The sequence below is a fragment of the Anolis carolinensis genome, chromosome 6, assembly GCF_035594765.1.
Source record: "Anolis carolinensis isolate JA03-04 chromosome 6, rAnoCar3.1.pri, whole genome shotgun sequence".
Lineage (NCBI taxonomy): Eukaryota > Metazoa > Chordata > Lepidosauria > Squamata > Dactyloidae > Anolis > Anolis carolinensis.
The window spans coordinates 100460194-100478685 of NC_085846.1; the positions used below are offsets into that span (position 1 = coordinate 100460194).

Genomic DNA, 18492 nt, shown 5'->3' on the forward strand with positions numbered 1-18492 from the left:
ATAAGGCATGTGGCCCTCAGTCAGACACTGCTGAGATATTTACGAAAGTCTGGGTTTGTTTGTTTGTTTTTTTGCAAGATACATTCAGTGGTTAATGATTGCTTTCTAATAAGGCTGAGAAAATGTGCCTTGTCCCAAAGTCAAGTCACATTTTTAAAAAAATTCTTGACTAGCACAATGAACTAGTCCTTCAGGAATTATTGACCTTGTTTTGTAGTCTGCCACTATAAAGTAAGGTCAGTAATTCCTGATGGACTGGTACAGAAGAGTTTTAAATACAGGTTGAGCATCCCTTGTCTAAAACCCAAAATTCAAAATTGTTCTCATAGATGGCTGAGATAGTGACACTTTTGCTTTTTTGCTTTCTGTTGACGTTTTCAATGGGTTGGATAGCTATCTGCCAGGAATGCTGTAACTATGAATTACTTCATTGGTGGTATAATAGACAAAATGACTCTTGGGATACTTTCCATCTATACAGCTTTATAATTCTATGAATGGTATATGGCGGTCAGACACAGTGTGTTGTGCAGTTGGGATTGGATTGTGTTTGTCGCCATGACAAAGGAGAGCAGTTTGGACCCTTTGACAGTGGTTGTGATTCACAGAGAAGGATTAGTCCGAGAAAGAAAACAGACCACTGAAATCTAATAAATAAATATATGTTGTTTATTATGCACCCCTCGTATTGACGTCTCAGAAAGAACTGTTGTAATTATGCAGCACAGATAAATGTAGCTAAATGACACACACAACAGCCAAATACAATATAGCTACAGAGTTAAAAGAAAGCCTAAGTCCACCTTGAGATGAAACACAAGACAGAGCTCTTATTTTTCTGGTCAGTCGTGTTCTTTACTGTTAGCCAGTGATGGTTGTGCATGAACACTAAACACCTCATGCTCTTTTCTGAAAAGGTGGGATGGAACAAAAACTAAACAAAATCAATAAATGAACTGAGCAGAATAATTTACTTGTGAATATTGGAATACTCACACAAGACAGAGACATTAGCTTTATATGCAAATCAGTCCTCTTGGCACTGAGTCTTGTTTTTACAAGGGCATTGCTTACTCAAACCTTTGAAGCTATGAACTTTGCTGAATATTTACTTCTGATATATCATACTTTGATGGTCCCATCTCATTTATAGATGAAAGGAACTTTGAACTGGGGGAGTACATAACATAGACTTCCCTTGTTAAAAAATAAGAGCCTTGTCTCCTTCCAAGATGGGTCTACTTCCTTTGACATTTAGACCTGGACTTGATTTGACATATACTGGATTTGGCACATCACTTTCCCCTCATCCTTTCTGTATCCCATCTTTTTTTCCATATTTATTTTATGATCGGCATGACTTTGAGTGTGAGCATCATCCAAGACTAATACAGGAAGGTCATTGAATCGTCACAGTGCTGTATACTGTTAAGCAGAATGGCTCCAAATAAACCCCTTTATCTCATTCTGTATTAATTTAGGGGTATACCACATTGTACACGAATTCTTGTAATATGTCATAATGTACAAACATGTGATGTTCCTTCCAACAAATCTTCTATTATAAATAAGTCTATTACGTTCTACTGAAAATAGGTAGTCTTTGCTAAAGAGCAGTTCTTGTACTACAGAAGAAATCAAAGTGAGATGCCTTCCTTATTCATTAAAAAGCCACATGACCATAAGGCCTTGGATTTATGGCAGCAATTATTAATTTTTTTATATGAACAGTAGCCTCATTTCTAGTGTTTTGATCTAAAAAAAAATGGCACTCCTTAACACTAGGGGACTGTTGACATCATTATTTTTTGATGCCATCTGTTTAACAATTAGGCGCAGCTTTTAAAGAAAGTTAAGAACACAGGAATAAAAAGGAGACCATGAGCAAGCCCAAACACAATCACTAGAAATATTATCTTAAAACAGATTCTGAAGACATGTGTGTTTGCCAATGATAGTACAAAGACTCCCACAAGGGTGGAACAAGCTGACTGCACTATAGGATAACCAAGTCGATCTAGGGCATCCGCTGCCTTCTCATTCATTTGGATCTTCTCGCTGGAAACAAAAGCATAAGAAATATGTGCTGAGTAATCTACAGAAAATCCTATGCAGATAACAAGGTTGATCATAGATATGGAGTCAAGATTAATGCCCCAGTAGAACATGTAACCAGACACACCAACAATAACAGAGACAATCGCAAAAGTTACCCAAAAAGAGCAGAAAGGATTGGGAATCAGCAGCAAGGAAACAACTAACATGGCACCAGTGGCAATCACAACATTTTGAATGGTGTTGATAATTATCACAAGAAATTGATCAAATAATATAAAAGCTGGATGATACACCATCAGTGGAATTTTGCATTCTCCAGCAGTTTTTCTTAGTTCAATTAGGAGATTTTTCTCATCCACTGTAGTTCTAACATTGATAGTTTGTATGAAAAACCGTGAAGCTGATATTTCAGTAGCATTAAATTTAACATCCCACTTATAGTCAGGACTTAATGAAAACAGGGTAGGTAGATTTCCAATGAAGTCATCGCGATTGTTTATATCTAGAGTCATGCCCGCAGCGATTATTACATAAATCCTGAGCCATGAATCTGATAAACTCTCCTCTATGAAGGGTGATTTTTCAAATGCCTTCATGCAGTCATCAATATCTTGACGAACAGATTTATCCCAATATGTTACATTTTCGGTAACAATAACCATAACTCTTGGACCATACTGGGAAAAGTATTGATCTTCAAAGTCATAATATGGAATGATGTATGAATTATCAACAGCTACATGTCGAAGATCCATACCTTCTTTCACTTGTATACACCCATAGGTACTGCTCCCTATGTAAAGCAAATACAAGATTACTACAAATGCCTTGGCCCAATTGTTCATGACGAAAGGTCCATAATACTTTCTAAAGAATATATCCATGGGATGTTCTAGCTCTGTTCCGGTTGTCTCATCAAAAAATCCTCCTGTGCAACACATACGATAAAAACAACTCTGAGAATCCTGAGGCTCCGCAGAGACTTTTATGAAGGTGAGCCAATGTCTGTTGCTTTCTTCTCTTTTACCATTTAGAGCAAGGACAGCCCCAAGGAATGTAAGGTTGTATGTGAAGCAGAAGAGGAAGGCTGTCCCAGTATAGATGCAAAATGACTGAACTGATGGGAAGGCGGTTGCAATTCCAATGTAGAAGGCCAGAACATCAGTAAGAGTTGTGATGGTAACCGACACAGCTGCTTCTGCATAAGCATCAGCCATCCGGTCTCTGATGCTCTGCTTTACTTGCGTACGTTGCCAGCAGGACACCAGGATGAACATATCATCAATGCCAATTCCTAGAGAAGGGGGTTTAGAAATAGATGGTGTAAGTACACACATGCCCATTTGAAAATGTATAGAGAAGCTGGACATGCTTAGGAATTACAGTAGAGTCTCACTTATCCAAGCTAAACGGGCCGGCAGAAGCTTGGATAAGCGAATATCTTGGATAATAAGGAGGGATTAAGGAAAAGCCTATTAAACATCAAATTATGTTATGATTTTACAAATTAAGCACCAAAACATCATGTTTTACAACAAATTTGACAGAAAAAGCAGTTCAGTACACAGTAATGTTATGTTGTAATTACTGTATTTACGAATTTAGCACCAAAATATCACGATATATTGAAAACATTGACTACAAAAATGGCTTGGATAATCCAGAAACTTGGATAAGTGAGGCTTTGATAAGTGAGACTCTACTGTAATACTTATTTATTGTCAATCCTAAATACAAAGACTCATTTACTATGTGTTCATTCCATATCTCCAATAAACAAATACAGTCAGCCCCCCACATTTGCTAGAGTTAGGGGTTCTACAAAAGTAGAAAAACTGAATAAAAAAACACAACTTTCTCTCATAGACAACACCTCTTTAGGAATCTCTAGGTCCTTCAGCATAGCTCCATGGCCAACATCTACCAGACGTTGACACAGAATTGCACTGGAGGACCTACACATATGTAGAGAACTTTAAGAATATTTTGCCTCTCCAGTGCAACTATGGTCAACTTCCAGCAAAAGTTGACTATAGAATCACACCGGATGACCTAGAGATTCATGAAGAGAATATAATGAAAATCCATACATTGAGAAATTGTACTTACCATGAAAGTTGATTCTGGGATGACAGGAGGAGCATTCCTCCTGGCCATCCTGAGAAAACCAAATTTGCAAAAGTGAAACCTGTAAATGTGCAGGGCCAAGTGTAGTATTCAAGAAGGTTAACAGATATCACCAGAACAAATTAAATCAGAGGTGGGAATCACATGCTCAGCTGCAAACCTCAGCAGCCTTAGCCAACTTAACCAGTAATGAGGAATGCTGAGAAACAAAGTTAACCAGCTTGTAGTGCCAAATGATTCTCTAAACTCCTAAATCAAATGTTAGGCCCAGACCCTTCCTTGGAGAAATAACTGATTATAACATGCCTCTATTTTCAATTTGCATGAAGGGAACACACATGCAACTGTGGCCATATTAGGTAAGAGAAACAATTTGGGCCCTGACCTGATATTTGTTAATATATATAGTGAATGAGTGTGGTTAAAATGTGTGTTTTTCCTGCAAAACGAGTCAATTAAAATTGTCGTAGTAACCTTAGCTGATTTCAACTTGGTCTATTATTGTGAAAAGATCAAATATGAATTTACCTTCAGAATATGAAGGGCCAGGAAATGGGAGATATCGTACTTTTACTGGAGAAAGAACAGTATCCCCCCTCTCTCTGTGTATTATTAAATGGGAAAAGCTATCTTAAGTGAGAATCAACAAAATCAAAAATTTGAACGTGCAAAAATGCAAATCTCAGTCGAAAGGAATTATTCCTGGATGTTACATTAATAAAGAACTACAGCCTAAGAAGGACAATTCTGAGAAACAACAATAATATAGAACTTTTGCCGGTTAAGAAACTGGATGTAAGTTCTTTCATGTCTACCAAGATGTTCACCAAACATGCAGAAAGTAGAAATAATTTGTGGACATGTTCACTTACCGAGTATAAGAAATGGTGAATTCGCAGCTGTGATAACAAAGGGGACCCCACAATACAACAACAAGCCAAAACTGCTGACGACAGCTAAGCCTGATGACATCACCCCGAAAGCTGCGACCCATACTTTTGTCCGGACAGTGTCTAACCTGCAAAACAGATGCAGAAGAGCCTAGTTTGTAAAAACGAAGAGTATAAACAGAATTCTGATTCATTCTACATGTCTCTGCCGTCTTGAACAAAACTGCAATGCCATCTGCAGTTGCTACATGGAACATGTACTGATATCAATCTCTAGGCTTTGAAACATTGCCTTGAGCTAAGCATGGACCTCACTCTATGGTGAACTTTTACAATTCAGATCAGGACAAAGGTATACAAATTCCATGATTCTCACAACTTTGACTTGCAGTTGCTTCAGCAGGCTGGATCTTTATCCTTGCATTGCTTCATTTTTCCTACAATGTTGTAGGAAGATGAAAGTCAAGCAGAATAAGTCCAGAAATGGTAAAGCACTCTTAACCCCATCTGTCCCAAACTGTCATGAACAAGACATATTTTGGTAGACTAGGTGCATTCATATACCATACTTCCTTAGTACTAAAACCTCACTTTGGAGTAGAGATGTATAGGATTAGTAAAGGTAAAGGTTTTCCCCTGACGTTAAGTCCAGTCGTGACCGACTCTGGGGGTTGGTGCTCATCTCCATTTCTCAGCTGAAGAGCCGACGTTGTCCGTAGACACCCCCAAGGTCATGTGGCCGGCATGACTGCATGGAGCGCCGTTACCTTCCCGCCAGAGCGGTACCTATTGATCTACTCACATTTGCATGTTTTCGAACTGCTAGGTTGGCAGGAGCTGGGGCTAACAGTGGGTTCTCACTCCGCTCCTGGGATTTGAACCTGGGACCTTTTGGTCTGCAAGTTCAGCAGCTCAGTGCTTTAACACACTGAGCCACCACCAGGGGCCCTGTATAGGATTACATTTAATATATATTGCCTCTACACCGGCAACAGCAAGAGAAACACATGTGGGAAGACACACAAATACAATGTTAAGGAAAACAGATTTCCCCCTTCCTCCCAAGAATAATGTGAAAGGTTACCTTGCACATGATAATATTGAAAATATTATTGTTAAAAAATATGCAACAGACACCAATGGGACCACATCCTCGGCAAGTTTTTCAAATTCCTTCTGTCTGGATATTGAGGAAAAATAGACTACCTGCCAGGTTGAGGGCAAAAAAGAAGAAGAAGATAAACCATGACATATTTTATCTCCTATATGTTTCAGTTTTCATAAAGGTTTAAAACATAGGCTGTATCAAGCACATAAAGCTATTGTTATTGTTGGTAGGGCAACAAAATGCAGCCTTGCCTGGCAGTGTTTTCCTTGCCAGCTGGAAAACATTCTGTCTCTTTCTATTCTGCCCAGAAGGTAGCCTCTTTGACTTGCATATACGTTATACATCAGGATAATAAAATATTGTGGGCCATCTATTTATTTAAGAGTGCACCAAAGTTTTCACAAAGTCACAGGCTTTGCTATAATCTACAGAGCACAGGCTGATTTTCTTCTGACATTATCTAATGTATGCTTCCAACCTCCTGCAAAGGATTTTACCTTATTGTGGTGCTGGAGCTTGGGTGCCTCGATGATGCCACAAGTGAAACCATGAAGGGACACCGAAGATGGGAAGGTCATGGCAGAAAGGTCAGATTAAATACGATCCCTGGGGAAGGTAATGGCAACCCACCCTAGTATTCTTGCCAGGAAAACTAAACAGATTAGTACAACCAGACATATGTCGGTATAACCATCGGAAAATGGGACTCCCAGGTCAGAAGATGGTCAAAATGCTACTGGAGAGGAACAGAGGATAAGTTCAACTAGCCCTAGATATGAACTCAAAGCTGAAAGGAAGGCTAGCGGCCGATGGTGCTGGAGGTGAGCAATGAATCTGATGTTCTAAAGATCAACACACTATAGGAACCCGGAATGTAAGATCGATGAGCCAGGGTAAACTGGATGTGGTTATTGGTGAGATGTCAAGATTAAGGACAGACATTCTGGGGGTCAGTGAACTGAAATGGATTGGAAATGGACACACATACACATAGAAACATACAATCTTTGATATTCCACAGAGGTGCTTCCCAGCCTGGGAGCACAACCATTGTGGACTTCAAGTCCCACCATTCCTAACAGGTGGGAGTTAAGAGTCCAAAACACCTGGGGGGACGAAGTTGGCCCGTGTGTGCCCGCCTCCCCTGACTGCACAAGCGGGAGCCCTGGCCGTGAGCGCGCGGGGGGGGGGGGGGGCTTGGCCGCGCGGCGGAGGCCCTACCTGGACGGTGGAGAGGTTGAGGGCGCGGGCGAGGCGGGGCGCGCTGTCCAGGAAGCTCTCGAGCCAGCGCTGGCTGGCCTGGCTCATGTCCTGGCGGTCCTCCTGCAGGAAGTAGATGAGGCGCAGCGCCTTGGCCGCCCGGACGGGGCGCGTCACCTTTGGCCCGGGCCCCAAGGAGAGCCCCCCGAGGAAGAAGCCCAGGAAGACGCGGCCGTCGTAGATGGGGAAGGTGAGCGTGGGCAGCAGCGCCTCGATGCGCGCGGCGTCCCCCTGCAGGGCGGCGAAGAGCGGGTTGGGCTCCCAGCAGCGCCCGCCGCTCTTGGCGCACAGGTCCGCGAAGGTCAGCCCGTCCCGGCTCCGCACCCGCCGCACCGCCGCGTCCAGCGCCAGCAGCTCCGAGAGCGCTTGGCGGGTCAGGACCGAGCCGTTCTCCGCCGACGACGCGGCCAGGAAGGTGGCGTAGGTGCCCATGCTGCTGAGGCGCTGCCCGGAGAAGCGCTGCGCGTCGTCGCTGGGGAAGTGCGCCTGCACGAAGCGCCGCTCCTTCTTGGCCGGCCCGTCCACCGGCGTGAACTGCAGCTCCAGGTCTTTGCTCTCCCGCACGGAGGCCAGGATGAAGCCGCTGCCCAGGGCCGCCGACAGCACCAAGGGCCCCAGCAGGAAGAGCCACGGGTGGGAGCCCACGCAGGCGCCCACGGCCCGCAGGGCGCGCGACAGAGGCCGCTCCAAGCAGTCCGTGTGGCACCACCGCACCGGCATCGCCCCCAGACCCACCCCGAGGCCCCCGACCACCGTTGGCTGGCTCCCTCGGTTGCGCTCCCCGCCCGTTCTCTCTTGGAAGCTCCAGCCCGCCCCATTCCACGCCACACGTCGAAGTCAACGGGCGCTTTCCAGCCAGCCATGCCTTGCAAGGCCTCCTCCTCTCCCCCGAAACTCCCACACAAAGAGACCCTCCGGCAGGCAGGGGCAAAGTCCAGCCCTCCTGGTGTTTTGGACACCAAATCCCAGCATTCCTAACAGTTGGGAATTGTGGGGGTTGAAGTCCAAAACACCTGGAGGGCTGAACTTTGCCTCTGCCTGCCCTAAGGTCTATTGGAAAATTCCATAACTGGTTGGAGAGAACTGCACCCAGTCTCTGGACACAGGCTCTGGGGAGGCCCAGCTCTCAGTCCACTGACTTGCAAGTGAGGCTGGCAGGGACGAGGGCTAGGGCCTTCTCAGTGGTGGCCCCTCGGCTGTGGAAGTCCCTCATCAGCGAGATCAGATCTGCCCCCTCCCTGCTAGGAAAGTCAAAACATGGCTCTGGGATCAGGCTTTCAGAAATGAGTACAGTGCAAATAATAGACCTGGAATTATGTGCAATTCAATGACGGAAGAGCTTCGGACTATGATTTTCGGATGATGTGATTTTAATACTGAATGTAATTGTTTTTAAATGCTTTAAATGTTTAATATGAATTGATTTTAAATTTTAATTGGTTTTAAGTCATTGTCTGTATGTTTTTTAAGGCATCTAATGGTTGCCATATGTAAGCTGCCATGAGTCCCCTTCGGGGAAGAAATAAGGTAAATAATAATAATAAATAATCCCTTTAGAAATAAATGGCAATCATAACCTTATTGAAAAGGAAAAAAAAAATATCCGTTTGGCAAATGTTAATCTCTGAACTTGTGGAAACCACATTTTGAAAACAACTATCCCCTGATGGCACAGCGAGTTAAACCACTGAAGTGCTGAACTTGCTGACCGAAAGGTCGGCAGTTTGAATCCAGAGAGTGGGGTGAGCTCCTGCTGTTGGCCCCAGCGTCTGCCAACCTAGCAGTTTGAAAACATGCAAATGTGAGTAGATCAGTAGGTACCACTTCAGCGGGAAGGTAACAGTGCTCCATGAAGTCATGCCAGCCAGAGATAAGATGCACTCAGGGTATCATTCTTAATCAATAGTCCATAGTCTTTAGATATAGTTGTACTCACTAAAGTCCATAAGTCATACTTCTGTACTAAAGTCCAAAACACCAACATGCATGACGTCTGATGCAGACACATTTACCCCCAATTCAGCAGACTAACTAAAAAATGGAGTCCTGAGTCTGAGCATGCTCAGTACAATCACATGTCTAGAACCCCTCCCACACCAAAGAGGCAAAGTCAAATGTTTGCATTTTGAAGGGGTTTTATACTGGGGAGGTGGGATAGAGTTATACTGAAGATACGATTTTATCTATGTTTTAACTTTGGTAATTATGTTTTAATCTTGTATTTTATGGTTTACATGTTGTAAGCCGCCTTGGGTCCACTTGCGGAGAAAGGTGGGCTAGAAATATCTTAAAGTAATACATAAATAAACTATTGTTTTCTGTGATGAATTATGTCGCCTCATGCTACATTGAAAGTACAACAGCCTTGGTTCAATAATTTTGGCTACAACAGAGAGTCCAGGTTTGATTTGCTGTCTGGCCAATTTATTTATCATTTTGGCAACCCATGGTATCTGTAGAGAGATAGCATAGTATAGTATTTTAAGTGTTGGACCAATGTTATTGGACCAATGTATTTTAAGAGTTGGACCAATTCTGAGGACCAATGTTTGAATCCCAGCTTTGCCATGGAAACCCAGTGGATAATATCAGCAAATACAATGAGTCCTCCACACTTGCGGATTTGATATTTTTGGATTCATGGGTTTGAGTATACTCTCTCTGGGCATCTTTACATTCTCAAATGTGACAGAAGACCTAGAGAATCCTAGAGAGGCCATAATACTCAAACCCATGAAATGGAAAATGTCAAATTTGCAAGTGGAGGTTGACCACAGAGTTGAACTTGAAGACTTAAGAGATTTCTAGAGATGTGTTATCTCAGATTTTAAAAAGTGTTTTAATGGGTGATTTTTCCCACTTTTGTCAGGGGTCCTGGACCCCTAATCCCAGGGTAGACTGTAATAGCATCTCAGGCTCAGAGGAAGGCAATTGGAAAGTCCCTTCTGAACAAATCTTGCCAAGAAAGCCCTGTGATAGCATTGCCTTTAGGGTCACCATAGGTCAAAAACAACTTGAAGGCACAAAACAACAATAAAAATATGGGACATTTGGAAGTACTTGGAACCCACCAAATTAGAATTCTAGTATATTCTAGTATAATCTCCATAATTATATTTCCCCAAGTCATGGTTCACCAAGGCTTGTGTTTGTCTTTTGTGTTTCTGATCTGAAGCAAGGCAGTGTTGCTTCCTTTACAGTAATGACTTTATGCAAGCTGCAGAAAACCTTTGATGTGAATTTATGTGTCCCCGTGCCAGAAAGGCAGCATTTAGTGCAGAAACCAATCGAGACAAGTGTAAAAATGATATAGGCTGCGGAAAAAGAAAATCAGCACATTATGGGTATATTTGAAAGCATGTGCGTGACATAAAATATAACAGAAATTGCTATGCGCTGTACAGCAGTGACTCCAGTATGAAGTGGAGCGATGGATGTATGGCTTTAGCTAAATAGGATCAACATCTGCGATGAATGGCTTTAATAGAAGGCACTAAAATCTGCATATGTCAAACATACTGAAATGGCAAGCATAACATTATTGGAAATGGGGCATGAAGCAAATGGGGCGTGAAGTATTTTTTATTTTCTTTCCCATTTTCAAACTCCTGGTTTTAATTGTTAAAGCTGTAATAGCTTCAGGTCTCATTATGTGCAGGACCATCTGTTTCCATATGGGGCTACCCATACATTAAGGACTTCAGAAGAAGTACTTCTATATACAGCCCGGAAAACATACAACAACCCTACTTCTATATAATGAAGTGAGGGTTTTTGATGGCAGCGTCCGTGTTACGGAATAGCCTACTATACTTTAGATTGGCTCACTTGGAACGATTTTTACTGTCTTTTTGGTACAGGTGAAGACTTTTTTATTTACTCAGACCTTTAAAACAGCTATGTTTTGAGCATCCCTTATATGGAATTCCAGAATTGAAAATCATTTCAAAATCACTTGGAGGCCTAGAGAGAACACTTCTCTGGGCATTGCTAGATCCTCCAGTGTGATTCTATATTATGCTGTGAATATCAGGGCTCCAATTTATACGTGAAAATCATATTATACAAAAGATCCTGGAAGGGATCCCTTGTGTAATATGTGGCCCTACTATACATGCCCTCTTGAATCCCACAAAATGTACCCAATTCCCCGATCTGTTGACATTCTTCCCTGTAAGAAGAATTAAATTGACCACATGATGGCACCAAACACTCGGCTATAAAAGGACCATTCTTACATCTTACGCTGTAGAATTAATGCAGTTTGACAGCACTCTAATTGTCATAGCTCAATGCTATAGAATCATGGGAGATATAACTTTGCAAGGCCTTCTTTGCCAAAGAGTGCTGGTGCCTCACCAAACTACAAATCCCAGGATTTCATAGCATTGACTCATGTCTGATGAAGTGGTATCAAACTGCATTAATGGTACAATGTCAATGCACCCTCCAACTTAACCCTTCCAATTTTTTTTTAAATGTTACGTTAATTAAAAATGAAACACAAGGGGAAAGTATGCAATTGCTACAAAATACCTTAGTACAGTACTAATCTACACCTGGCACTCTTAAAGTCCTTCTAAATTTTGAGGAATCCAGAAAGGAAACACAGCTTTAGCCACCCATATCATTTCTAGAATGTTTGGTGATTTGCTTTTCATATAATTTCAACATTATGATGTTGTATGATAAATGTCCAGATTCTAGAAAACTATTCCCTATAAACTAAAACCATCATTATATGCAAGTTGCTTCTGTAGGAGCTAGAGGACAGACAGATGAAGGCACTGCCAAGTGGAAAATAGATGGAAACTTGAAAGGTACTCATATAAGTAGCAAAGTACAAGAACCTATGGTAATACAAAACATGGACATTTGCCAGACTGCGCTATTCAGCACAGACATTAATGAAAAGCGATAGGGGCTGCAGTCCAATCCCATCTGGAGTTCAGCTTTTGGCATATGTTTGGCTGTTGCAAAGGAGAAGTAACAAAATCTTTCGTTATTTCATTGTTGGGAAGTGTTGACAAACTATACACGTTGACACAATGTTTGATTGTTCCTTTGATGCATCTACACTGTGGACTTAATGCAGTTTGACACCACAGTTTTGCTATGTTTCCAAATTTACTTTGGCCTGCTTGTAAGTACAGTAAATTTTATTTCAAGAAATTTGCATTATATAGTTCTGTGGGGATGTGTCAGAAGTTGAAAAAGATACTGACCAGAGAGTAAAAGAGGGTTATATAGTCCCAAAGTGATTGTTTGTTTGATAGGGGTAAGCCTCACTGAACATAGCCGGGCTTGCATCCTAGAACTGTGTGATATGTTAGATTTGATTGACATTTGGGCAAAGAGAGGATTTAGAAATAATTATGTTTTGTCCTTCAAATCTATCACAAAATAGACCAGCAAACTCAAGAAATCACTTCCATACTTTCTTAAACAAACCTGTTATTTGAAGCTAAGCCGATTTTGGCCTGGTTCATAGTGGGATAAAAAAAAATTCGTGTCAGGAGCACCCTGAGTTGCTTCTGGTGTGAGAGAATTGGCTGTCTGCAGGGACGTTGCCCAGGGGACGCCCGGATGTTTTGATGTTTTACCATCCTTGCGGGAGGCTTCTCTCATGTCCCTGCATGGAGCTAGAGCTGATAGAGGGAGCTCATCTGTGCTCTCCCCGGGTGGGATTTGAACCTGGCAGCCTTCAGGTCAGCAACCCAACCTTTAAGTCACAAGGCTTTAACTCACTACGCCATCGGGGGCTCCCATAGTGGGATGGGAGGCCACCAAATGATCTCAGAAACCTCAAGATACGGTTAGGAAAACATTCTGTTATAACCCTGGAAATCTATTTCCAGGCAGAGCTGACAATAATGGACTGTTTGGACCAAGAATCTAACTCAATATAAAGTAGCTTCAGGACACACATTTGCTAACCCAAACCTTGTGAAGCCATGTCACCAAAGGAAATCTGGTTGTTTTGAGAATTGGATACCATGCTGTAATGCTAAACATTCAACTAGTAAGCAAATCCCACTAGTTCTACCCAAAGGACTTTCTTCTGGTTAAACACAGGACTTGGCAGCATGTATTTAGCTGATGTTCTCTCTGTCTGGTATTTGAATGTGGGATGCGGGAAGAGGTAGGTATGGATGTTCTTTCTCTGTCTTGAAAATAGCTTCTCCAGACATTGATGTCATCCCCAATGTGGGAGCATATATTGCTTTTTATAGAAATTCAGGGCCCTTCCAGACTAGCCCTATATCCCAGGATCTGATCACAGGTTTTCTGTATTAATTGGATTATATGAATCCCCAGTGCTAGATACTTTGGGATAAACAGAAAACCTGGGACCAAATCCTGGGATATAGGGCCAGTTTGGAAGGGCCCTTAGGGGAGAAATCATAATATGTTGCTGGAAACCTCAGTATATACCTATGTATATGCTGAGGGGAGGTTTTGGGGACAAAAGTATAGATTAGGGCCATTCCATGGAGAGGGGAAAGTGTCAATGCCAGCTGACCCTCATGACTGACGCAATTTCCACAGCCAGACATGAAAGAAGGCCAGAAGCGGTGCCATTGCAGAGAGAGTAAAGGGACTGGGTTGTTGTATGCCTTTCGGGCTGTGTGGCCATGTTCCAGAAGCATTCTCTCCTGACGTTTCGCCCACATCTATGGCAGGCATCCTCAGAGGTAAAGGGACTGTACTTCTTTTAGACTCTTCTGGGACAAACTAAGCTTGTGCCCTTCACCATGTTATTCAGAGAAGGAGATGGATTAATTTTTTTGGTAAGAGTTAAGATACCTTATTTACACTGTGTTCTGTGGATACGTTGTCCTAGGCTTTTTGAGTCGATTTTTTAACTAAAAATTCTAGGCATATATATGAGCATATGTAGTTGAAGGCTTTCATGGCCAGGATCACTGGATTGCTGTGAGTTTTCTGGGCTATATGGTCATGTTCCAAAAGCATTCCTTCCTGACGTTTTGCCTGCATCTATGGCAGGCATCCTAAGAGGTTGTGAGGACCTCACAGCTTCTGAGCATGTTTGCCATAGAGGCAGGCAAAATGTCAGGAGAGAATGCTTCTGGAACATGGCCATACAGCCCAGAAAACTCACAGCAACCCATACGTAATACTGCTGAAAACATGTTGGGTACCTGAGCAGAATATTAGGCCATCTTATGATTGTTAAATTCTCAGATTGGTGTAGGATACCATTGAAAGGGTCACTGGATATGATGGATTGCGCCACTTTGCTGTGACTCGGAGGAATAGATGTTCAATACGATATTTTATGACATTCTTTTTTATTTCTAATTAGTAACTGGCAGACAGCCTGAAACAATAAAGAACAATTGCGTAGCCAGAACGTATTCACTGAGCAGAAAAACGAAACAAAAGTTAATATGCTGATTCTATTAGGAAACTATGTTTTCATTTTAAATAATATTAGTTGCTTTAAAGAAAAGAAGAATTCTATTTTCTAAGATCAGAGGTGGGATGGTTTGCTTGCATAAAACTGCACTGTGCGTATTCACTTTGATAAGATCTCTGAACTATTTCATTAGCGTTTGAACGATCCTGAAACCTTTTCATGTCTCTAGGAGGGGGATGCATTTTCTCCTTGGAACTCTGCTTTTAGCGTGAATGGAAATTGCTTGTGTGTAAGAATGTGTTTGGCAGAATACGCCTTGCCCTGTTTAAAGTTCAGACAAAGAATTCAAGGGAAAGAAGAACAGCTGAAGAACTATATTCAGAATGAATGAGTGAAAAATAAGCAACCCGCCTTTGAACTCAGGTCCAACATGATCATAGGAATTTAGTGACCAATATTTTCACAGGAATATATTCAGAGGATGGAAATGTTACATTTTTGGACCGCAGCATGCCCCTTTCTCAAATTTCCCAGTAGCCATGCTGGCTGGAGGTTTTGGGAGTTACAAGGTACATACTTTAGTGACACGGATTTGGAGTACATGGGTCTGCCTTTTAGGAGTATTTGGAAATTTATGTATCCAGAGTGTTAATAGGCAGGTTACAAGGACCTTACATTTCCCCAGATAAAACAGCTTCACTGGCTGCCAATCTCTTTCTGGATACAATTCAAAGTGCTGGTTTTGACCTTTGGCTATGACCTAAAAAGTCATATAAGTTCAAGCTTTTTGATAGACCCCAGGATCCTCAGAAGGGAATCTCAGTCCTATCATTTTCATAGGCAAGTTTGGTAGAGATATAAGAGAAGAAGGTCTTCTTAGTGGCTGCCCCTGGAATTTGAAACTTCCTTCCCACGGGGTGCATCTACACTGCAAAATTAATGCAAATTGACACCACTTTAACTATCATGGCTCTATGTGATGCTGTCCTGGATTTTGAAGTTTAGTGAGGCACCAGCACCCTTTGAAAGAGATAGCTAAAGACTTTGTGAAACTACAGCTGCATTGAGCCATGGCAGTTAAAGTGCTGCCAAACTGCATTAATTCTACAGTGTAGATATTACCCGTGGAGGCCCGAACAGCCCTTTCCCTACCATCCTTCTGTTGGCAAGCAAAGATTTTTTTTAAAATCCAGACAGGCGCTCAAAACAGAAGGTTTTTAAAGCTTTTAAGAGGGTATTGTATTGTTTTAAACTGAGATCCTGGAATCACCTCTTTCTTTTTTGCAAATTTAAGTAGTTTTCGAATATCTGTTTTTCTCCAGTTAGAAGGAGAAATTGTAAATTGTTCCCATTTTTATAATATTAAATAATAATTATGTTTCTTTATGATATTCTGCATTTAAATCTTTACGCAGAGACTATTTTGCCTAGTGCTGTTCATTAATAGCTTACTGGAAATTATGGATTACTAACTACTCTCTGTATTTTGGCTCCAGCTAGAGACACATCTTTCAAGGACTTTTCCTTTCTAGCTGTTGAGAGATACAACAAGCTTGAGGCCTTTGCACTGAATAGCTGAATTCATAAGGGAAGACGTCCTGAGCCAGTGGACGCTGTGATAGATTTGTGCTTTCTAAAAGAAAGTGTGCAGTATGTGAATCATAATATCATAGTCCTTGAATGTTGGAGTGTTTCCAGTTACACTGGGGGTATGTATGTGTATGTGTGTTGGTTTTTTGTGCATATTTCACATTTTAATAGTATTTTAAAATTCTTTTTGGGGCTGATAGCCAGCAGCCAATAGCAGGGATATATCCAGGTCAGACACCATATTAATTTATTTATTGATTACATTTTAATCTTCCCTTCCTTTAGAGAGTATGAGGCACTATCTGCCCATTCTACCACTCTTTTTATAATCACAAGTCTGTGAAATAGCCTTGGTTGAAAGAGAGTGGTGGCCCAAATTAATACTGTAACCTGAATGCATGTCAGATACAGTTTCTGCTTATTTCTTTTTGAGGATCACATGAATCCTTGCCAGCTACTGGCTATGATAGCTGAGAAATTCTAGGAGATATAGTCTAAAGCAGTGGTTCCCAACCTTTTTTTTTTGACCAGGGACCATTTTAATCAGGGACCACTGTGACCAGGGACCACTTTCCAACATTAGTACCAAAAGGGTTACGAATAAGTTTTTTGTCAACTTTAGATTCAGTTTGGTTATTTAGGGTGCTGATTCAGAAAATAGCACTGGATAGACCACATCAGCCCTAGTTCCTGATACAGAACATATGCTATCCAGTAGTCACCATCTGCTCATCCACAGAAAACCATATTTAATAAGCCTCAACACTATAAGAAAGTTTAGCGAGACCAATTGCTCTTATTGCAACGGTATAGTAACGGTAAGGCCACGGACCATATTTTAGTTATTTTGGACCACTGGTGGTCCATAGACCACAGGTTGGAAATCATTCTTTTTTTCAAATCTTGTTCTAATATCAATGTATATTTTATGGCAAGTGCAGGTTTGCTGTTATGTTTGGTCCTGGTTTTCTAAAGAAAAGGATTTCCATGTGTTTTGGGTAAACATTGGGAATGCCTATGTACACTTACGATCCAATTTTGACAAACAGATTATACAATTGAAGGGCATTCATATTCTCTTTCACATACACACACTTTTCCAGATACAACACAGAAGAGGAGGTGGCTACTCGACTTGTAACTGAAGTGGGATTTATTGTAGTATGAAGCCATCTGATACTTTTCAGGTGCACTAAGAGCAGACTTGATAGTCCTGCCAAAGAAGGAACATTGTGTGCAGTTTCAAAACCCAAATCAATTTTATTTTACTTTACTTTAGTAGAATGACCTATAGTCATCATTTTTAGACAGACACTTTTTTGGATATATGTGCTGTCTGCACTGAGCTTCATTAACAGTATTGTGAACAAGCTTGGTCTCTATTTTATTTTGTTTCTGCTTCTGTCCATTTCTCTTTCTTTTTGTTGTTCCCTCTACTTTTCTGCCTTCTTTTACTGCAAAGAGTGATACACGAAACCTGTTCTTACAGTCACAATTTGCAAATTACTACTCCAGTGATTTGGAGAATGCATTCATATTTTCAAGTGCATCTGAATACATATTATACTCAAAACAAGTTTGCCCTAATTTTTGCGAGTGTGGAATTATGTTGACATTGTTCATTTCAGCCTTTGTATTTGAGATTCTGGGGGTTTCATTAAAAATTGCATTCACTAAAATGGAAGCGTGGAGAGAGGCAGAGATGGATCTTCCTGCTCAACCTCACTAGGAACAGTTCTTGGGTAATTAAATCTGAGGAGTTGAGCAACACAGGAAAAACAACTGGCAATGGTTGTGGATCTGTAGGTGGAATGCCGAACTCAGCTGAACCATAATCTCTTTTCCACCATAGTATATGTGAATGTGCTTATGGACATAACTGCTTAAACACATCCTGGATCAATTATTACCTTCTCTCTCTCTCTCCCCCCCCCCCCCCCCGCCCCATGATGATAGATCATTAAAATCCAGGTTGTCAGGTGATATATTTCTTTACCTTTAAATTGTATCTGTCGAACCACATTATAATATTTTGTAGATTATAGCAGCTGTTTTAATAGAATACACCAAGTGTTACA

General features: G+C 41.4%; 1 protein-coding gene across 1 annotated transcript; it reads right to left on the reverse strand.

Moving 5' to 3' along the window:
* Positions 1-651: 651 nt before the first annotated feature.
* Positions 652-8196, reverse strand: LOC100563866 (patched domain-containing protein 3). Its single transcript, XM_062957070.1, has 4 exons — positions 7405-8196; positions 6160-6281; positions 5058-5203; positions 652-3352 (listed from the first exon to the last, which is right to left on the reverse strand). Exons 1-4 carry the CDS (start codon positions 8161-8163, stop codon positions 1830-1832), a joined length of 2550 nt encoding a protein of 849 aa, XP_062813140.1. The 5' UTR covers positions 8164-8196; the 3' UTR covers positions 652-1829.
* Positions 8197-18492: the final 10296 nt, after the last annotated feature.